The sequence below is a fragment of the Anolis sagrei genome, chromosome 5 (assembly GCF_037176765.1).
Source record: "Anolis sagrei isolate rAnoSag1 chromosome 5, rAnoSag1.mat, whole genome shotgun sequence".
In the NCBI taxonomy this organism is placed as follows: domain Eukaryota; kingdom Metazoa; phylum Chordata; class Lepidosauria; order Squamata; family Dactyloidae; genus Anolis; species Anolis sagrei.
Window position 1 is genome coordinate 4,360,219 of NC_090025.1, and position 23,208 is coordinate 4,383,426.

The 23,208-nt window shown below is 47.3% G+C and overlaps 1 protein-coding gene across 11 annotated transcripts in view; it reads left to right on the forward strand.

Moving 5' to 3' along the window:
- The window catches only part of DCTN1 (dynactin subunit 1), a 110,348-nt gene that overhangs the window by 8,485 nt on the left and 78,655 nt on the right, over nucleotides 1-23,208 (forward strand). For 8 of the 11 annotated variants that reach the window (XM_060779474.2, XM_060779475.2, XM_060779478.2 and 5 more), the window contains exon 1: nucleotides 12,792-13,149. The exons of the other annotated variants lie outside the window; for them this stretch is intronic. In XM_060779474.2, the coding sequence (XP_060635457.2) occupies nucleotides 13,108-13,149 (42 nt within the window). In that variant the 5' untranslated portion in view covers nucleotides 12,792-13,107. Of the gene's footprint in view, nucleotides 1-12,791; nucleotides 13,150-23,208 lie in introns of those variants that run through there. 11 annotated transcript variants of the gene reach the window in all.

A 23,208-nucleotide genomic window follows, 5' to 3' on the forward strand; every position in this document is an offset into this window, starting at 1 on the left:
AGTTTAGGAACACAATACACCAGACATCACGATTGGGGAAAAGAAAAAAGTCTGGATTATTGATGTCGCCATTCCAGGTGACAGTCGCATTGAGGAAAAACAACAGGAAAAACTCAGCCGCTATCAAGACCTCAAAATAGAACTGCAAAGGCTCTGGCAGTACAGGTGGTCCCAGTGGTCATTGGCGCACTGTGTGGCATGCCAAAAGATCTCAACCGGCATTTGAAAACAATAAACATCGACAAAATCACGATCTGTCAACTGCAAAAGGCCACCTGACTTGGATCTGCGCGCATCATTCGAAAATATATCACACAGACCTAGACGCTTTGGAAGTGTTCAACTTGTGATTTTGTGATACGAAATCCAGCATCGAGATCTCGTTTGCTGTGACATACTGTGCTTTTGTGTCAATAATATTAATAATAATTTTAAAACTTGATTTATACCTGCGCTATCTCCCTGAGGGGACTCAGAGCTCTACATTCAGCCATCCAGTGGCCAAAGTGGCCAGCGTTGGATGAGCCCCACTTGACCACAGACCCCCTCCTACCTTGCTGTACCACCTTACATAACTGGGTTCCAAGTCCTGGAGTGTCTGGCTTCTCTCTGTGTGTGCCTCAGTTTCTCCTTTGAGGAGCGCAGAAGCAATGCTTCCTTCCCAGACAGCAGTTTGGGTGTAATCTTCAATGCGCAATCCATGCTTAGTAGGGAAGGGATGTGGGTTGATTGAGTTTCTCTGTGTGTAAGGGAAGAAAAAGTTCTGCTTCAGTGGCCAGGGTTCCAGGAGGACTCTTGCCTCTCCTGGGAAGGTCTAATGAAAAAGAAGCCGGAGAGGCATCATGCGTGAAATAGAAACCCCAGGCAAGTGGTCCTTGACTAAACGAGAACCCAGTGAAACCGATTGAGAGTGCTGGCGTTCAGAAGAGACAAAAGAAGGCCCTGTTCTGTACCACTCACCAGGCAGATGGTGAATTGCTCCTTAGGCTATGCTGTGATGTTGAGCCTTTTAGGACTATTGGCTAATTCATTAGTGTGGGCAGCATGGGGTATTTTTTGTCCGCGTGACCTTCTCAGATTCTTCCGGACTGTCCTTTTTTAAGCATGAAGGTTGAGCAGCCTCTCCGGAAAGCTCCCTGGAGCAGAAATTCTCTTTTTAAGTAGGCTCTGGACTACACCTATATGTCTTTCAAAAAATGTTACATTTGGTGGTTTGGGTTTTATTTGAGGGGGGCATTTTTGATAGAATACGCAGTTCTTGAAGGGTCCCAAGATCAGAAATGTTACTTCTAGATCCAGCCATGTTGCATGCCTCTGGTTTCCCCTTGTTGATATAGAATCAAAGAGTTGGAGGAGACCTCCTGGGCCATCCAGTCCAACCCCATTCTGCCAAGAAGCAGGAATATTGCATTCAAATCACCCCTGACAGATGGCCATCCAGCCTCTGTTTAAAAGCTTCCAAAGAAGGAGCCTCCACCACACTCCGGGGCAGAGAGTTCCACTGCTGAACGGCTCTCACAGTCAGGAAGTTCTTCCTCGTGTTCAGATGGAATCTCCTCTCTTGTAGTTTGAAGCCATTGTTCCATTGCGTCCTAGTCTCCAGGGAAGCAGAAAGGAAGCTTGCTCCCTCCTCCTCCCTGTGGCTTCCTCTCACATATTTATACATGGCTATCATATCTCCTCTCAGCCTTCTCTTCTTCAGGCTAAACATGCCCAGCTCCTTAAGCCGCTCCTCATAGGGCTTGTTCTCCAGACCCTTTATCATTTTAGTCGCCTTCCTCTGGACACATTCCAGCTTATCAATATCTCTCTTGAATTGTGGTGCCCAGAATTGGACACAATATTCCAGGTGTGGTCTAACCAAAGCGGAAAAGAGGGGTAGCATTACTTCCCTAGAAGCGGAGAATAACAGAAGTGTATATACTTATGTAAGGTAAAGGTTTTCCCCTGATATTAAGTCCAGTTGTGGCCAACTCTGGGGGTTGGTTCTCATGTCCATTTTTGAGCCAAAAAGCCGGCGTTGTCCATAGACACCTCCAAGGTCTTGTGGCTAGCATGACTGCATGGAGCACCGTAATCTTTCTGCCAAAGCGGAACCTTGGGAAGTCTGACTTGGCCACGATAGTCCACGCTCTTGTTACATCCCATAAAGACTACTGCAATGCTCTCTACGTGGGGTTGCCTTTGAAGACTGTCCAAAAGCTTCAACTGGTTCAACGGACAGCAGTCAGATTGCTAACTGGAGTAGCTCTCAGGGAGCATACAACTCCCTTGTTGCGCCAGTTCCACTGGCTGCCAGTTCGCTACCGGGCACAATTCAAAGTGCTGGCTTTAGCCTATTAAGCCCTAAACGGTTCTGGCCCAACTTACCTGTCCTAACAAATCTCCCCTTATGAACCTGCAAGGACTTTAAGTTCATCTGGAGAGGACCTGCTCTCGATCCCACCATCATCACAAGTGCGGTTGGCGGGAACGAGAGACAGGGCCTTCTCAGTGGTGGCCCCTCAGCTATGGAATGCCCTTCCTAGGGAGATTAGATCAGTGTCCTTGCTCCTATCATTCCAGAAGAATCTTAAGACATGGCTATCTGAGCGGGCATTTGAAAATACGGAGTAACGGATATAATAACGGAATAACTATATGGCGGAACTGGACATTGTTTTAATGAATATCGATTGAAATATGTTTTATTATAATTTTTTGATTTTATTGTTACTGATGTTTTTTATATTGTATATTGTGACTGTGTCCTTGGTGGCATTGCATTCTTGCCTTGTAAACCACCTCGAGTCGCCGGAAGGTTGAGAGGGGCGGTATAGAAATGTACTAAATAAATAAATAAATAAATTGTTGAAGGCTTTCATGGCCGGAATCACTGGGTTGTTGTAGGTTTTTTTGGGCTATATGGCCATGGTCTAGAAGCATTCTCTCCTGACGTTTCGCCTGCATCTATGGCAAGCATTCTCAGAGGTAGTGAGGTCTGTTGGAACTAGGCAAAAGGATTTATATATCTGTGGAATGACCAGGGTGAGACAAAGGACTCTTGTCTGCTGGAGCTAGGTGTGAATGCTAATCAAGGTGGTCAGTTGAAACATCCACACCTAGCTCCAGCAGACAGGAGTCCTTTGTCCCACCCTGGTCATTCCACAGATATATAAACCCTTTTGCCTAGTTCCAACAGACCTCACTACCTCTGAGGATGCTTGCCATAGATGCAGGCGAAACGTCAGGAGAGAATGCCTCTAGACCATGGCCATATAGCCCGAAAAGTCCTACAACAACCCAATTATTATTATTATTATCAGTGGCACAACAGAGCAGCATTGGCTCCTACACAGATGTGCATCAAAGGGGAGTCTCCCTTTTTGGTGCATAGGAGCAGAAGATGGATACACATGGGAAGGGGACTTAGTTGTGCAATGAGGGGGATGAGTGAGTGATGGAAGTGACCCAGAACTGAAATAGACTCACCTCCTCCTGTTACCAGACAGCAGCATCCTCGGTTCATCCATGTGTTGCTATGGTTACCCCTTCAATGAAGCAGGATATATTGATCTGCAGTTCCAGTTGCTCCAGTTTGAGCTGTAAAAGAGAGAGAAGAAAGGAGAATGGTTTCCTGCAACATCTCTGTCAAGCGGTCTCCGCATGTTCTCGCAGCAGCTGCAGCTTTGCTCCCACGGCGAGGCTTTTTCAACCACGGCTGGAATTGTGAAATGCTGCAGTTTGTCAGTGCGCAGGTGCGCACCGTTTGACTGGCGCAGGGTCCTAGTGCTAAGCGAATTGCTGTTTTTTGTGGGAAACAAGGAGTCAAGTTTCTCTGAGTTCCTTGGCTCCCTTGAATCATAGAGTTGGAAGAGACCTCCAAGGCCATCCAGTCCATCCCCATTCTGCCAGGAAGCAGGAAAATCATATTCAAGGCCAAAATAACTGAAGGAAGGGCCGCCTCCCTCTTTAGCACCTTTCACTCAGTGCACATCCTGTCAGAATGTGTCCTAAGGACAATGGTGGAGTACAACTCTCCAGTGCCCAAAGACCGTTCCCATGTTGGTTGCAGCTCATGGGATTTGAATGACAGGCAAAGCTTGGCCTGTCATTAAACATCAAGAAAACCAAAGTGCTCTTCCAGCAGTCATCGGCAAATCCCTCTCCAATGCCAGAAATACAGCTTAGTGGAGTAACATTAGAAAATGTTGACTATTTCCGCTCCCTTGGCAGCCCCCTCTCCACAAAAATCAACATTGACACTGAAATTCAACACTGCCTGAGCTCTGCGAGTGCAGAATTTTTCTGAATGAAGCAGAGAGTGTTTGAGGACTGGGACATCCATAGGGATACCAAGGTGCTTGTTTATAAATCTATTGTTCTCCCAACCCTGCTGTGGCAGCCACCTCTCCACAAAAGTCAACATCGACACTGAAATACAACACCGCCTGAGCTCTGCGAGTGCAGCATTTTCCCCAATGGGGCAGAGAGTGTTTGAGGACCGGGACATCCGTAGGGATACCAAGGTGCTTGTCCTCCCAACCCTGCTCTATGCCTGAGAGATGTGGACTGTCTACAGACGTCACATGCAACTCCTGTAATGATTCCATCAGCGCTGCCTCCGGAAAATCCTGCAAATCTCTTGGGAAGACAGGTGGACAAATGTCAGCATGCTGGAAGAAGAAGCAAAGACCACCAGCATTGAAGCGATGCTCCTCCGCCATCAACTCCGCTGGACCGGCCATGGTGTAGAGGAAGGAGCATGAGCTAGATGGGTCTACATCCATTTTTCGGCATTCTAGGCATGTTGGTGGCCTTTGAGAGGGGAAGAAGGGGACTTTCTCAGACAAGCTTCCTTTTAATAATAATAATAATAATAATAATAATAATAATAATAATAATAATAATATATTTTATACCCCACCACCATCTCCCCAAGGGACTCGGAGCGGCTTATGTGAGGCCAAGCCCAACAACACATCAAAAACAACACACAATAATAACAAAAACAACAAGCAATAAACAAAATAAACAATACAATTAATATAACTCATAAGTAGACAATAACACACAAGAATTCAAAAACCTATGGCTGGGCCAGATGTAATAGTTAAAACTTTAAAAATAAATGCTGGACATGAACAGAGGATGTATCTAGTAGAAGGGTTTTAAATCAAAAGTAAAGAGCAACCAAGATTTTCCTGGGTGACTTCCCATCTGGCTTTGTGGTGTGTGTGTGTATCTATATCTATATAAATAAAAATGTAATGTTCGTTTGTGGGATTAACAGAACTCAAAAACCACTGGACGAATTGACACCAAATTTGGACACAACGCACCTAACAATCCAATGTATGTCCTTCACTCAAAAATTTGATTTTGTCATTTGGGAGTTGTAGTTGCTGGGATTTATAGTTCACCTACAATCAAAGACCATTCTGAACCCCACCAGCGATGGAATTGAACCAAACTTGGCACACAGTTCTCCCATGACCAACAGAAAATACTGGAAGGGTTTGGTGGGCAGTGTCCTTTGGTTTGGGAGTTGTAGTTCACCTACATCCCGAGATCACTGTGGACTCAAACAATGATGGATCTGGACCAAACTCTACATGAATACTCAATATGCCCAAATGTGAACACTGATGGAGTTTGGGGGAAATAGAATCTTGACATCTCATGGAGTTGTAGTTGCTGGGATTTATAGTTCTCCTACAATTACAGAGCATTCTGAACCCCACCAACGATGGAATTGGGCCAAACCTCCCACACAGAAGCCCCATGTGGGCGACAGCAAAGTGTGGCAGCGGATGGCTAGTATGTGTGTATGTGTATATATATATATAGGTAAAGGTAAAGGTAGTCCCCTGACATTAAGTCCAGTCATGTCTGATTCTGGGGTGTGGTGCTCATCTCCATTTCTAAGCCAAAGAGCCAGCGTTGTCCGTAGACACCTCCAAGGTCATGTGGCCGGCATGACTGCATGGAGCGCCGTTACCTTTCCACCGGAGCGGTACCTATTGATCTCCTCACATTTGCATGTTTTCGAACTGCTAGGTTGGCAGAAGCTAGGGCTGACAGTGGAAGCTCACGCCGCTCCCCGGAATCGAACCTGCGATCTTTCGATCAACAAGCTGAGCAGCTCAGTGCTTTAACCCACTGTGCCACCGGGGGCTCCTATATATATACATATATATATATATATACACACACACACACATACATATGAAACATGACTCTAAGGTTCATAATAACACAGAGGGATAACCTATTTCTGAGAAATAGACCCAAGTAGGAAAGGGACCGATCATGGGATCCTTGAAGTGACTGGATTGACCTTGAAGAAGCTGGGGGTGGTGACGGCCGACAGGGAGCTCTGGTGTGGGCTAGTCCATGATGTCACAAAGAGTCAGAAATGACTGAACGAATGAACAACAACAAGGAAAGAATGACAGGTGGCATTATAATTCAAGAATGTCCACACTTGTGAAGGTATCCATGACTTAAATTTTGGGTGCCACATGGAGAGCAACTGGTGGACAACAAAGGAGAAAAGGAGCACAAATGGGCTGTCAATGGGGTGGTTGCCTGTTAAGGTCTAAGGAAAGTGTTTTCTTGACACTGTGTGACATCTGATTGATAGCAAGGTTGATGTGTATGTGGCAGCCTGTTTACGTTAAGTACAGCCAAGGGAATGAATTGCTCATAACATTGATTTTTGTGGGATGAGACTTTAGAAAAAATTCCATATCTCATGGAGAAGAGTAGATCGCCACACTTTCTGGCCACAAGGGATGAAGGTGCTGCTCCAGCCATCGGTTCTTGAGGTGCATGCCTCCTAAAAGCTAATGGCCTCCATGAGCCCCCCACCTTTCATATCCATTTCCTCCTCTTATAGATGGAGGGCATGCATTTGATGTTTCAACATTGATTCTGCATTTATCACTACTTTGAATACCGCTTGCTATTGAAAAAAACCCAAAACTCTGCCATTTGTGGTGTGTTGACATCACAGGGCGGTTGACCAAATGGTAACCTAAATGGAAATGCAATTATCGTTAAACCCACTAGCTGCCCCAGTTAAAGATTTTTAAGTCATCCCCAAAGGCAGTCTGCAAGAAGTGTGTCTTCTCTGTTTTGCCTTCTCAAGTGCCAGATGTTTCTCCCTGGAGAGAATCTGCCAGATCAGTGGCTTTTGCTGATGAGGGGACACGTGAGGGTCCAAGACAGAAAAAACCCCAGAAAGGAATATATATGGGGGGATGTCTGTTTTTCTCCATTTTTCCAGAAGCCTTCCCGCCCACCCCAAAAAAATGAGTAAGAAACATTTTCTTTTAGAGTGAAGCACAACATGCTCTGAAATTTACTCCTTTCCGAAAGCCATGTATCCGGTAGATTTTTAGTGCAAACATTTCATAGAATTCTAGAATCAAAGAATTGGAAGAGACCTCCTGGGCCATCATCCAGTCCAACCCCATTCTGCCAAGAAGCAGGAATATTGTATTCAAATCACCGCTGACAGATGGTCATCCAGCCCCTGTTTAAAAGCCTCCAAAGAAGGAGCCTCCACCACACTCCAGGGCAGAGAGTTCCACTGCTGAACGGCTCTCACAGTCAGGAAGTTCTTCCTCATGTTCAGATGGAATCTCCTTTCTTGTAGTTTGAAGCCATTGTTCCTCATCCTAGTCTCCATGGAAGCAGTAAACAAGCTTGCTCCCTCCTCCTCCCTGTGGCTTCCTCTCACACATTTATACATGGCTATCATGCCTCCTCTCAGCCTTCTCTTCTTCAGGCTAAACATGCCCAGCTCTTTAAGCCACTCTTCATAGGGCTTGTTCTCCAGACACTTTATCATTTTAGTCGCCCTCCTCTGGACATATTCCAGCTTGTCAATATCTCTCTTCAATTGTGGTGTCCAGAATTGGGCACAATATTCCAGGTGTGGTCTAACCAAGGCAGAATAGAGCATGGGGAGCATGACTTCCCTAGATCTAGACACTATGCTCCTATTGATGCAGGCCAACATCCCATTGGCTTTTTTTGCCGCCACATCACATTGTTGGCTCATGTTTAACTTGTTGTCCACGAGGACTCCAAGATCTTTTTCCACATGTCCTGCTCTCGAGCCAGGCCTCATCCTCCCCCATTCTGTATCTTTGCATTTCGATTTTTCTGCCTAAGTGGAGTATCTTGCATTTGTCCCTGTTGAACTTCATTGTGTTAGTTTTGGCCCATCATCTCTCTAATCTGTCAAGATCGTTTTGAATCCTGCTCCTGTCCTCTGGAGTCTTGGCTATCCCTCCCAATTTGGTGTCATCTGCAAACTTGATGATCCTGCCTTCTAACCCTTCATCTAAGTCATTATTTCTCATCATTGCAGTTCTGGTCTTGGTTTATTTTTTCCTGTTCTTTTTAAGAGAGTGTTTTATGTTTGTTTGAAGGGCTAGATGAGATAAATCAATTTACTTTGTTTTACTAATGTTGATAGAGTTTTTTTTTAAAGGGGGAGGGTTTACCTTTTCCTTATAAACTAGTAAAACCAACAATGTTCCTTCCAGTTCACGTGTTCCTTTCAGTTCAACATCTTATAGTTTCCTGTGTCGCCCAAAATAAGAATTTAAAGAGCAAGTTTGCTTTGTAATTGTTTTCTGGAAAGAATGAATTTTAATACATCAGACATAATAGCTGCATGACAAATGAAGATGCATGTAATGCTTTTTATGCTCCTAAAATAACTAAATGCTCCTTTTATCTGTCATCCTGGGCATGAGGTTACAATAAGCAGGACTGGTTTCCTTTGGAGTAGCCATGTTTCACTCTAACATGTGGGGTTTTTTTTTTGGTCGTGTCAGGAATAATTTGAGAAACTGCAAGTCACTTCTGGTGTGAGAGAATTGGCTATCTGCAAGGACGTTGCCCAAGGGATGCCCAGATGAATGGATGTTTTTATCATCCTTGTGGGATGCTTCTCTCATGTCCCTGCATGAGGAGCTGGAGCTGATAGAGGGAGCTCATCCGCCTCTCCCCGGATTCGAACCTGTGACCTGTCGGTCTTCAGTCCTGCCGGCACAAGGGTTCAATTCAACAGCTATCTCCTGACTAAGATCCCTTCTACACTGCTGTATAAAATCTAGATTATCTGCTTTGAACTGGATTATATGGCAGTGTAGACTCATATAATTTAAAACAGATAATGTGGATTATCTGATTTGATAATCTGGATTATATGGCAGTATGGAAGGGGCCTAAGAGAGGCTAATGAGAACCTGTTTTGTGCCAGTGGTGATGGCGTGAATGTGAGGAGGGGTCTGACTGTATCTGAGGGGCAAGTCAGAGGGACTGGAGGGACTTGGAAGAGCTGCACGGCCGCAAAGGAACAGAACCAAGGAAGGCAGCCCTGGAGACTAGCACATGCGGTGGCAAAAAAGCCAATGGGATTTTGGCCTGCATCAAGAGGAGCATAGTGTCTAGATCCAGGGAAGTCATGCTCCCCATGCTCTATTCTGCTTTGGTTAGACCACACCTGGAATATTGTGTCCAATTCTGGGCAACACAATTCAAGAGAGATATTGACAAGCTGGAATGTGTCCAGAGGAGGGCGACTAAAATGATCAAGGGTCTGGATAACAAGCCCTGTGAAGAACAGCTTAAAGAGCTGGGCATGTTTAGCCTGAAGAAGAGAAGGCTGAGAGGAGACATGATAGCCATGTATAAGTATGTGAGAGGAAGTCATAGGGAGGAGGGAGCAAGCTTGTTTTCTGCTGCCCTGGAGACTAGGACATGAAACAATGGCTTCAAACTACAGAAAAGGACATTCTGCCTGAACATTGGGAAGAACTTCCTGACCGTGACAGATGTTCAACAATTCAACTCTCTCTCTCTCTGTCCCGGAGTGTGGTGGAGGTTCCTTCTTTGGAGGCTTTTAAGTAAAGGCTGGATGGCCATCTGTCAGGGGTGCTTTGAATGCAATTTTCCTGCTTCTTGACAGGGGTTGGACTGGATGGCCCATGAGGTCTCTTCCAACTCTAGGATTCTATGATTCTAAAACATTTATATCCTACCCTTCTCACCTGACGATTTTAGGTGCAGAATGTGTTTTGAGATGGACTCTCAAGGAAGGGAGGAGAAAGACAGCCAAGCTGGGGATGATGGGGGTGGTTGCTATTCCAAGCCTAGGATGGCAGAAGGCTTGGAGGTGGAAGGAGAGAAGGAGGCAAAGGGGGCTAATAGCAGCAGCAGCAGCGGGAGGATGGAACTGGGGTTTCTAAACGCCGCTTTAGGTGGACTGCAGTGTGAGTGGGACCTTGGAGAGGTTTGTGGCCTGACCTGCCGTGGCACTTCTTTGGCTCTGGTGAACATCCTCTGATGTTCTCAGTTGATGGATGGAAATCCATGCATGCACTCTTTCTCCTTGCAGGAAGAGCCTCAGTAAGAAGAGCTTTGATCAGGCTGAATCCCCTTGCCCTTAAATTTGCACAGAAGTGACCCCTGGGATGGTTTGCTGGCCAAGTAGGACTGGGATTACCTGTCTCTGTTTCAGTATTAGCAGCCAATAACTGCTGGGTTATTTATTTATTTATTTATTTTGCGTATTTCTACCCTGCCCTTCTCAACCCCTGAGGGGGGACTCAGGGCAGCTTACAAAAGGCACAATTCGATGCCAACACAACAGTAAAATAGAACATATATAGACAACAATTATAAACAGTCTAATGCTCAACATTCGCCAGCTCAGAATCCATAAATTCATTCCACTTTGTCAAATCCTATCAATTCTAGTCATCATTGTCCTTTGTCTATCTGCCAGATTACCCAAAAGCCTGGTCCCATATCCATGTTTTTAGTTTCCTTCTAAAGGAGAGGAGGGATGTCGATGACCTAATTTCCCCAGGGAGTGAATTCCACAGGTGAGGGGCCACCACCGAGAAGGCCCTGCTCCTCGTCCCCACCAATCTCACTTGTGATAGAGGTGGGGCCGAGAGCAGGGCCTCCCCAGAAGATCTTAAATTCCGAGGCGGGACGTAGAGGAAGATGCGTTCGGACAGATACGCTGGGTTGGAGCTGTATAGGGTTTTGTAGGTCAAAACCAGCACTTTGAATTGTGCTCAGAACTGGATCGGCAGCCAGTGGAGCTGACATAGCAGAGGGGTGGTATGCTCCCTGTATGACGCTCCGGTGAGTAATCTGGCTGCCTCCCGCTGGACTAATTGAAGTTTCCGAACAGTCTTCAAAGGCAACCCCACGTAGAGTGCGCTGCAGTAATCTATTCGGGACGTAACAAGAGCATGGACCACTGTGGCCAGATCTGACTTCCCAAGGTATAGGCGCAACTGGCGCACAAGTTTTAATTGTGCAAAAGCTCTCCCGGCCACCGCTGAGACCTGGGGTTCCAGGCTCAGCGATGAGTCTGTGATTACTCCCAAGTTGCGGACCTGTGTTTTTCCCCTTTGTTTCAAAGCATGTTAAAGAATCTTGTTCTGCCAGAGGCTTAAGACGTGGCCTGCAACTCCCCCACCCCACAGACACATCCAAAAGGGTTTGGATTTTTCCATCCTGGTATGTTGACCAACTGGCTTCAGAGCACTTCTGGTTAACTCCTGTCCTTCCTGTCTGGTGCAGTTGTGGCGAGTAGCAGATCTTTGTTGGGGTCTGTGACATCTTCCATGTGTGCCGTACGGACTCCTGACAGGAGATACCTGGTGCAAGGTGCAGATCTGCAGAACCCATTTCGTGTGCAGACGATTTCGGACAGAGAGGGCAGCATTCTTGGTGCCCTGGCTGCCCATTGCCTCTGAGTTGCACCCTACTGCGGCTGCATCAAGTTTGCAGACGACACCAAATTGGGAGGGATAGCCAATACTCCAGAGGACAGGAGCAGGATTCAAAACGATCTTGACAGATTAGAGATGGGCCAAAACTAAAAAAATGAAGATGGGCCAAAACTAAAAAAATGAAATGAGACACTGTCTCTATTTCAGTGTTAGCAGCCAATAACTGCTGGGTTTTTTTCCCATTGCTTCAAAGCATGTTAAGGAATCTTGTTCTGCCAGAGGCTTAAGATATGGCCCGCAACTCCCCCACCTTACAGACACATCCAAAAGGGTTTGGATTTTTCCATTCTGGTATGTTGACCAACTGGCTTCAGAGCACTTCTGGTTAACTCCAGTCCTTCACTGTTGTTTCGTGGTGCGGTTGTGGCGGGCAGCTGATCTTGTGGGGGGGGGGGGTCTCTGACACCTTCCATGGGTGCCGTACGGACTCCTGGCAGGAGATACCTGGTGCAAGGTGCAGAACTGCAGAACCCATTTCGTGTGCAGACAATTTCGGTGTTTCCTGGTGCGGTTGTGGCAGGCAGCTGATCTTTGTGGGGGTCTGTGACATCTTCCATGGGTGCCATACGGACTCCTGGCAGGAGATACCTGGTGCAAGGTGCAGAACTGCAGAACCCATTTCGTGTGCAGACGATTTCGGTGTTTCTTGGTGCGGTTGTGGCGGGCAGCTGATCTTTGTTGGGGTCTGTGACACCTTCCATGGGTGCCGTACGGACTCCTGGCAGGAGATACCTGGTGCAAGGTGCAGAACTGCAGAACCCATTTCGCGCACAGACGATTTCGTACAGAGAGGGGAGCATCCTTGGTGCCCTGGCTGCCCATTGTCCCTGAGTTGCACCCTGCTGCTGCTGCTGCTTCTTCTGCTTCTGCTTCTAGACCTGGCCAGAAAGGTCCTGAGATCCTTCTACTTCCTGGCCCACCTTCCCAAGCCCTTCTGCTTTCTTCTTCTGAGGAGAACATCCTGGCATTAGGACCCAGTGTGCCGTCAGACTCAATGGCAAGAGTCTGGAGCAGCACTAGCGCAGAGTGAGTCTCCCCATCAGCTGGGCAGGATTTGCGAGACAGAGAGAGAGAGAGAGACGCCTCTCCCCAGGAAAGGGCTCCTTTCTTCTCTCCTTCCCTGCCCTGCCCTGCTGGGGAGAGGGTGGCTTGCTCGGCCGAGGAGGAGGAAGAGCAGGGATGCTTTCCGGCCTCTCTGCAGCATCGGTGGTGGAGGGGCATCCTCCTTGGGCCAGCTGCCCCTTCCCACCAGCTAAAGCCCACCCTGCACAGAAATAATTGAAGCGGGCAGGAGATGGCCAGCATGACCCAGACCAAGAGGCACGCGTTCAGCCGGGTAAGTCACACACGTAGAGCGAGGGGGGTCAAGGGCCTCCTCCGCACCTGGGCCGAGGGGCTCCAAGAAGGACCTCTCCCTGCAATCTGTTGCCAGGGAGGAGGCCAGCGGGCCTGATTCAAGGGGTGGGGGCAGAGACCATGTTTGTTCTCCCCATGAAAGATGCCTCGCTGCCAGCCTGCAGCTGACGGATGCCGTGGGCTTGGCTCCTTGGGCTGAATTTCTCTTGTTCTCCCAGCCTTTTAGGATGAGATTCGTCACTGTTGTTTCTTGGTAATTAGTGTTGGTAGCGTAATGAGGCGTCAGCTCAGCTTCTGGTGATGGTCGATTCTGCCGTTCTCAGCCCCTGGTCCCCTCACCCCCAGCCACACACCGAGAAGAAGCCGGAATGGCCTCTGGAGTCCAGACTTCCACCATATTGCAGTTTAGGGACCGACTGCAATCGCAGCAGTGGGATCTGAGGCTGGGTTCATAGTGGAGGGTTGTTTTTTTGGTGAGAAGGGGGAACTGTATTAGTTATGTTATTCTTGTGTCTTTTCTTATCTCAAGCTCTCTCATCTTTCTGCGATTTGAAGGGACACTTGATCAGGATGGGTAGCTGTGGTGGTTCTCAGAACCAGTTTTCCACTCACAGGACCTTCTGGGGGGCGTTTGGACTTGTAAACATGCCCCAGCTTGGAACAGAAGGCAAAAACAAGACAAGAGGCAGCAAAATTCTACTACTTTCCCCCCAAAAATAGGCGTTTTAAATGTGAAACCATGCAGCATCACCCTGCAACCTATTGGAAAAGCTATCTGGGTCCTCCTGGAAGCTTCTGGAGAGCCAGAAGATAAGCAATCCAGGGGTCTTCCAGCCAAAAAGAAGTACCAGGGGTGTGAGGGGGTGTTCCTGAGGCCCTAGAGCAGGCATGGGCAAGCGTCGGCCCTCCAGGTGTTTTGGACTTCAATGTATTGTCAGAGGTTTTCATGGCCGGAATCACTGGGTTGTTGTAGGTTTTTTCGGGCTATATGGTCATGGTCTAGAGGCATTTTCTCCTGACGTTTCGCCTGCATCTATGGCAAGCATCCTCAGAGGTAGTGAGGTCTGTTGGAACTAGGAAAAAGGGTTTATATATCTGTGGAATGACCAGGGTGGGGCAAAGGACTCTTGTCTGTTGGAGCTAGGTGTGAATGTTTCAACAGCTGGTAGGCTGTTAGGAATTGTAGGAGTTGAAGTCCAAAACACCTGGAGTGCCCAGGTTTCCCCATACCTGCCCTAGAAGCATATTTGCCCCCCATGTCCTACTGTACTTCATCTAGGGTTGGCTGTTGGTGTGTTTCTGGTCCAGCTATAAGTTGGCCAAGGCATTTTCTTGACCGATGGTACTAGATGGCTACATTTATGCCTTCCTTCCTACCTGAAGAAGCATTTTTCCTGCCCCAAAGACACAGCCCATGCCCTCCCCATGCCTCCCAAGGACTTCTTTTTCACTCTTTCTTCTCCTTGGTGCTTTGCTAGTGGACAGACCGGTTTGTTCTCTGTCCTGAAGCTTCTTGCTTTCGTCCAGGGTTGCTCAGTGGGGAGGGGGTGGCTGTTTCTGCAGCTCAGCTGACAATCAGAAGGGCAGGATGGTTATCTCAGGAGTTGTCTCATGTGCTTCTCTGTGAAGGGCCGCTCCGGGCCCACTCCTACCTGGGAGCTGGATGGAGCTTGTTGTTGGCCTCCTCATATGCCTGGGCCTGATCCAGCAAACCTAGACATGTGTCCTCTGAAGGGTGCCTTAACTGATAGGACAGAGGGTTGGGGGACTGTGTGGAATCCTTTTATTTATCCTCCACCCTAAAGGTGGCATGTTTAAGGTTGCCAGAGATTGTGGCCTTGAGGTGTGTGTAGTGCCCTGTCAAGGTAGGCCTCTGTGTGCTCAAAGGTCTTGATGTTGTTTCACTTGGAAAGGGACAAAGGTGCATAGTCCCCAATGCAGCCCCTGGCATTCTCCAGGTAGGAGCCCCTTCTAGGAATGTAGGGAGACACTTCCAGTGTGTAGATCAGTGGTTCTCAACCTGGGGTCTCCAGATGTTTTTGACCTTCAACTCCCAGAAATCCTAACAGCTGGTAAACTGGCTGGGATTTCTGGGAGTTGTAGGCCAAAAACATCTGGGGACCCCAGGTTGAGAACCACTGGTGTAGATGATACTCAGCCAGGCTCTGAGTTTGGAGAAGGCAGCATCTTTGTGGAATATTTTAAGGAGGCTTTGCTGGTCTTTATGCAATAGTCTAAGGAGTTGAGGCACAGTAGCCAGGCCAAACAGGGCTTGTGGAAAAGGGAAGGGTGGCTTTCAGTGTTGATCAAGGTGTGGATCAAGATGCCCCCTTCTTACTCTAAGGTTTCACCTGAGAAGCCTGGGGTCTGGTTTGGGGGATCTGGAGAAGGCTGGCACTGGGATGGTTTGCCTTGTCCTTCCTGGGCCAGGGAGAGAGTTCCACTGGCTCAATTTGGGTAGCTAGCTTGAAGGCCATGTCATTGCTATTTGAACCTCTCCAGCAGAATGTGGCTTGTATTGTCGAAGGCTTTCATGGCTGGAATCACTAGGTTCTTGTGGGTTTTTTTGGGCTATAGAGCCATGTTCTAGAGGCATTTCTCCTGACGTTTCGCCTGCATCTATGGCAAGCATCCTCAGAGGGAGTGAGGTCTGTTGGAATTAGGACAATGGGTTTATATATCTGTGGAATGGCTGGGGTGGGGCAAGGTGCTCTTCCCTGCTGCAGCTAGGTGTGAATGTTTCAGCTGATCACCTTCATTAGCATTTGAAGGCCTGGCTGAGCCTGGGAAAATCTCTTGCTGGGAGGTGTTAATCTGTGCCTGGTTGTTTCCTCTCTGTTGTTTTGCTGTTGTAATTTTAGAGTTTTTTAATATTGGTAGCCAGATTTTGTTCATTTTCATTGTCTCTTCCTTTCTGTTGAAATTGTCCACATGCTTCTTGTGGATTTCAATGGCTTCTCTGTGTAGTCTGACATGGTGGTTGTTGGTGTGGTCCAGCATTTCTGTGTTCTCAAATAATATGCTGTGTCCAGGCTGGTTCATCAGGTGCTCTGCTATGGCTGACTTCTCTGGTTGAAGTAGTCTGCTGTGCCTTTCATGTTCCTGGATTCTTGTTTGGGCAATGCTGCGTTTGGTGGTCCCTATGTAGACTTGTCCACAGCTGCATGGTACACGGTAGACTCCTGCAGAGGTGAGAGGATCCCTCTTGTCCTTTGCTGAACGTAGCATTTGTTGGATTTTCTTGGTGGGTTTGTAGATTGTTTGTATGTTGTGTTTCCTCATCAGCTTCCCTATGCGATCAGTGGTTCCCTTGATGTATGGCAGGAACACTTTTCCTCTGGGTGGATCTTCATCTTTACTCTCGTGGCTTGTTCTTGGTCTTGCAGCTCTTCTGATGTCTGAGGTGGAGTCTCCATTGGCCTGGAGAGCCCAGTTGAGGTGGTTCAGTTCATCTTGGAGGAGGTGGGGTTCGCAGATTCTTTTTGCACGGTCTGCCAAGGCTTGAATGGTGTTTCGTTTTGGACTTGGGTGATGGTTGGAGTTTTTATGTAGATCTCTATCTGTGTGTGTGGGTTTTCTGTAGACGGTGTGACCCAATTGTTGATCTGGTTTGCGGATGACTAGGACATCTAGAAAAGGCAGTCTTCCTTCATTTTCTTTTTCCATGGTGAACTGGATGTGGCTTGGCTCATTGGTTTGAGTTGTCTGGAGCAGTTGCTGTTAATTGCTTTTATGCTGCACTAGTCTTTTATCTTCGTTCATCTGGAGAGGCCCTACTCTCGATCCCACCAGCATCGCAGGCGCGATTGGTGGGGATGAGAGAGAGGGCCTTTTCGGTGGTGGCCCCTTGACTCTGGAACTCACTCCCTAAGGACATCAGGCAGGCCCCAACCCTGGCAGTCTTTAGGAGGAGCTTGAAGACATGGTTGTTCCAGTGTGCCTTCCTGGAATAATGAACCCATAGCACTTTGTCCTCCAAAGCACTTTGCATTTTTAGGTCTGCTCGAATGTCCTTCCACAAATGCCGCTTTCACCTTTTGGTCCATGCTTCAGCACTGTTTCCAATTTTAATTTTACATTTGCCCTTTCCATAGTTTTAATTGTATGTTGTCTTACTGATAATGTTGCATGTTATTGTCCATGTTTTTTTTAATTTTAATTGCTTGTGTTGTTGAGATTATTGCTTGTGTTGTTGTGTTTGGGCTCGGCCTCGTGTAAGCAGCATCGAGTCCCTTGGGGAGATGGTAACGGGGTACAAATAAAGTGTTATTATTTGTGTTATTTTCTGGTCTGGGTTGTGAAGGCCCATCTCTTGCAGGACAGATAGCTTCTTCTTGGCTGGGAAGGAGAGGAGATGATTCTGGGATACCTTCTGCCACCCATGACTCATAGAATCATAGAATCAAAGAGTTGGAAGAGACCTCATGGGCCATCCAGTCCAACCCCATTCTGCCAAGAAGCAGGAATATTGCATTCAAATCACCCCTGACAGATGGCCATCCAGCCTCTGCTTAAAAGCTTCCAAAGAAGGAGCCTCCACCACACTCCGGGGCAGAGAGTTCCACTGCTGAAGGGCTCTCACAGTCAGGAAGTTCTTCCTCATGTTCAGATGGAATCTCCTCTCTTGTAGTTTGAAGCCATTGTTCCATGTCCTAGTCTCCAAAGAAGCAGAAAACAAGCTTGCTCCCTCCTCCCTGTGGCTTCCTCTCACGTATTTATACATGGCTATCATATCTCCTCTCAGCCTTCTCTTCTTCAGACTAAACATGCTCAGCTCCTTAAGCCGCTCCTCATAGGGCTTGTTCTCCAGACCCTTGATCATTTTAGTCGCCCTCCTCCGGACACATTCCAGCTTGTCAATATCTCTCTTGAATTGTGGTGCCCAGAATTGGACACAATATTCCAGGTGTGGTCTAACCAAAGTGGAATAGAGCATGGGGAGCATGACTTCCCTAGATCTAGACTCTGTGCACTCTTGATGAGCATGCCCCCTTTGCAGGCTGGTTTCCCCCATTGCTCTACTCTATCCTCCTCCTCCTCCTTGTAGCCTTGTGGTAACACTCACCCTGCCTCTATCGTCAGATGGGCTCACTTATGTCTTCCTTAAACCATGCCAGACAAATGCCCAGGTTATGAACAAGGTCCAGTGATGCGCAGGTCTTCTCCCAGGCAAACAACCAAGCGGCTTTCCTTCTTGTTCTCTTGTCTTAGAGCAGCCGGTTGTCCCTGCTGTTGAGCTCTCCTCTGATGAGGCAGCCACCACCCCCATTCTGTCACTGGGTGATGAATCTGCTATTAATCCTTAAGTAATCTCCTCCGTGGGTGAGGAGGGAAGATGGCAGCACTGTGGAATGGCACAGCTGCTGATACAGAGGTTTGGTTGCCTGGGCTGGTCAACTTCATGCTGGGCTTACTCCCACAGCCACATGCCCACCGCATCAGTCCATCCATGACTTATGTCGGAAGGCTGGGGTGCATTGAGCCTGCAGTTTTGCTGTGTTTAAAGGCCACCTTCAGTGACCTGTGACTGTTGAACGAGACTCCAGGTAGGACCTTCTCTCCCTAGTGTCGTCTGCATTGTTGTAGAAGGTGGTAGCAACCGCCTGTTGCCTTCAAGTCAAGCAAGTGGACTTCGGTTCTCCTAGGCCTCCTGGCTTTCCTTCCAAGTTGAAATGCACAGTGATTGACTGTGAGTCAGTTAGCTTCTGCCCTTTTCTGGGAGTTTTCTTTTGCAAGCTGTGCAAATTGTGTTCTTGATTGTTAGCCTTCACTCTTAAAGGTTTGCATCTAATATTTGACTTGGAGGTGGAGGCAGTGCAACAAGGAAAAGAAGGAGAAGTTCCTGCTTCTTGTCAGAATGGGGTTGGACTGGATGATCCATGAGGTCTCTTCCAACTCTATGATTCTGTTATTCAAAGGAGAGCTGCACATCCTTCTGGTGGAGTGCCGCAGGGTTCTGTCCTGGGCCCGGTCCTGTTCAACATCTTTATTAATGACTTAGATGAAGAGCTAGAAGGCAGGATCATCAAGTTTGCAGACGACACGAAATTGGGAGGGAGAGACAATACTCCAGAGGACAGGAGCAGGATTCAAAACGATCTGGACAGATTAGAGAGATGATGGGCCAAAACTAACAAAATGAAGTTCAACAGGGACAAATGCAAGATACTCCACTTAGGCAGGAAAAACTAAATGCAAAGATACAGAATGGGGGACAATGAGGCCTGGCTCGAGAGCAGTACGTGTGGAAAAGATCTTGGAGTCCTCGTGGACAACAAGTTAAACATGAGCCAGGAATGTGATGTGGGGGCAAAAAAAGTCAATGGGATTTTGGCCTGCATCAATAGGAGCATAGTGTCTAGATCTAGGGAAGTCATGCTACCCATGCTCTATTCCGCTTTGGTTAGACCACACCTGGAATATTGGGTCCAATTCTGGGCACCACAATTGAAGAGAGATATTGACAAGATGGAATGTGTCTAGAGGAGGGCAACTAAAATGATCAAGGGTCTGGAGAACAAGCCCTATGAGGAGCAGCCTAAGGAGCTGGGCATGTTTAGCCTGAAGAAGAGAAGGCTGAGAGGAGATATGAGAGCCATGTATAAATATGTGAGAGGAAGCCACAGGGAGGAGGGAGCAAGTTTGTTTATTGCTTCCATGGAGATTAGGACAAAGAACAATGGCTTCAAACTACAAGAAAGGAGATTCCACCTGAACATGAGGAAGAACTTCCTGACTGTGAGAGCCGTTCAGCAGTGGAACTCTCTGCCCTGGAGTTTGGTGGAGGCTCCTTCTTTGGAAGCTTTTAAACAGGGGCTGGATGGCCATCTGTCAGGGGTGATTTGAATGCAATATTCCTGCTTCTTGGCAGAATGGGGTTGGACTGGATGGCCCATGAGGTCTCTTCCAACTCTTTGATTCTTTGATTCTGTGATTCTATGGGGCCTTGGGACAGAATTATAGAGCTGGAAGGGGCTCCAGCGAGAGCATCTCTAGCAGATAGCTGTCTAGCCTCTTTTTATAGATTCCACCACCTTTCTAGATAATGGGTCCCATTGTCAAATGGTTCTTCCCAACAAGAACGTCCTTCTAATGTTAAGTAGGAATCTCCCCTCCTGTCACTTCAGACTTTTGGGCCCGGTCAACAGGCTTGTCCCCTCCTCTCTGTGACAGACCTTTAGATATTTAAGGAGGGCAGTCTCATCACTTGCTCAGTCTTCTTTTCACCAGGCTGAAAATACTCTATTAGAATCAGAGTTGGAAGACATCTCATGGGCCATCCAGTCCAACCCCATTCTGCCAAGAAACAGGAAAATTTATTGTCGAAGGCTTTCATGGCTGGAATCACTGGGTTATTGTAGGTTTTTTAGGGCTATATGGCCATGTTCTAGAGGCATTCTCTCCTGACGTTTTGCCTGCATCTATGGCAAGCATCCTCAGAGGTAGTGAGGATGCTTGCCATAGATGCAGGCGAAACGTCAGGAGAGAATGCCTCTAGAACATGGACATATAGCCTGAAAAAACCTACAACAACCCAACAGGAAAATTGCATTCAAAGCACCCCTGACAGATGGCCATCCAGCCTTGGTTTAAAGAGCCTCCACCACACTCCGGGGCAGAGAGTTCCACTGCTGAACAGCTCTCACAGTCAGGAAGTTCTTCCTCATGTTCAGGTGGAATCTCCTTTCTTGTAGTGTGAAGCCATTGTTCCGCATTCTAGTCTCCAGAGCAGCAGAAAACAAGCTTGCTCCCTCTTCCGTAGGACTTAGAATCATAGAATCTTAGAATCAAAGAGTTGGAAGAGACCTCATGGGCCATCCAGTCCAACCCCATTCTGCCAAGAAGCAGGAAAATTGCATTCAAAGCACCCCCAACAGATGACCATCCAGCCTCTGTTTAAAAGCCTCCAAAGAAGGAGCCTCCACCACACTCCGGGGCAGAGAGTTCCACTGCTGAACGGCTCTCACAGTCAGGAAGTTATTCCTCATGTTCAGATGGAATCTCCTTTCCTGTAGTTTGAAGCCATTGCTCCATTGCATCCTAGTCTCCAGGGCAGCAGAAAACAAGCTTGCTCCCTCCTCCCTGTGGCTTCCTCTCACATACTTATACATAGCTATCATGTCTCCTCTCAGCCTACTCTTCTTCAGGCTAAACATCCCCAGCTCTTTAAGCTGTTCTTCATAGGGCTTGTTCTCCAGATCATTTTAGTCACCCTCCTCTGGACACATTCCAGCTTGAGTCAACATCTCTCTTCAATTGTGGTGCCCTGAATTGGACACAGTGGGATTCCAGGTGTGGTCTAACCAAGGCAGAATAGAGCATGGGGAGCATGACTTCCCTGAATCTAGACACTAGGCTCCTATTGATGCAGGCCAAAATCCCATTGATGATCCCTCTGATCATCCTCGTTGCTCTTCTCTGAACCTTCTCCAACTTGTGTATATACTGTATATACTGGGGTATAAGCCTAGTTTTTCATCCCTTTTTGAGGCTGAAAAAGCCGACATTGGCTTATACTCGAGTGAGAGTCCTGGTGGGAAGGTGTGGGGCTGATTGAAGGGCTTCTTTCAGCCCCATGCCTTCTTGCCAGGACCCTCATCTCTCCGCACAGCATCCCAGCTCTCCTTCCTCTCCGCTCTCATGCAACGCGCACCTTCCTCTCCTCCTCTCTCGGTGCCAGTCTTTCCCATTTTTCCTTATTCATATACACACAGCATTTCCCCCAAAATGTATAGTTAAAATAAGTATAGTGATTATGGGAAGGATAGGTAAGCACATTTATATTGAAAAAGGTTAGAATAATGGTTCAATCAGAGTTGGACAGTCTTATCTTAAATTACAGTTTTAGGTAAATATTCCAAAACATTTAACCTACTGATGCCACAAATAATGTAATTTTATTATCTATTTTTATTTTGAAATTTCCCAGTAGCTGCTGCATTTCCCACCCTCGGCTTATACTTGAGTCAACACGTTTTCCTAGTTATTTGTGGTAAAATTAGATGCCTTGGCTTATACTCGGGTGGGCTTATCCTTGGCTTATTATTATTATGAGGAAGAACTTCCTGACTGTGAGAGCCGTTCAGCAGTGGAACTCTCTGCCCCAGAGTGTGGTGAAGCCTCCTTCTTTGGAAGCTTTTAAGCAGGGGCTGGATGGCCATTTGTCAGGGGTGATTTGAATGCAATATTCCTGCTTCTTGGCAGAATGGGGTTGGACTGGATGGCCCATGAGGTCTCTTCCAACTCTTTGATTCTATGATTCTATGATTATTATTATTATTATTATTATTATTAACTTTATTTGTACCCCGCTAACATCTCCCAAAGGACTCAGTGCGGCTTACAAAGGCCAAGGCCCTCAATAGAACAACAGCATAACAAATACAACAATAAAACTCATAAAGCAAACCAATAAACATTAAAGCTATAATAGCAAAACATCAAAAACAATATATCATGACACATTTAAAACTAGGGCCGGGCCAAATGTAATGAATAAATTAAAAATGCTGGACATGACAGATAAATGTAAGGATTTTAGGGTAGGTGCAATGTGCAGACAATCTTAAATCTCTAATAAGGTGCATTTGGGACATGATGCTGGGAGTTTCCTATTCTGGAAAGGCACACTGGAACAGCCAGGTCTTCAAGCTTTTCCTGAAGACTGCCAACGTTGGGGCTTGTCTGATGTCCTTGGGGAGAGAGTTCCAGAGTTGGGGAGCTACCACAGAGAAGGCCCTGTCCCTCGTCCCCACCAAACATGCTTGTGACGCAGGTGGGATCGTGAGCAGGGCTTCTCCAGATGAACAGAGGGATCGTGTGGGTTCATATACGGAGATGCGGTCATGCAGGTAGGCAGGTCCCAAACCGTTTAGGGCTTTGTAGGTGAGCACCTGCACCTTGAATTGGGACCGGAAAATGAACGGCAGCCAATGGAGCTCCTTAAACAGGAGGGTTGACCTCTCTCTGTAAGGAGCACCAGTTAACAACCTGGACGCCGCCCGTTGGACCAGTTGGAATTTCCGAGCCGTTTTCAAGG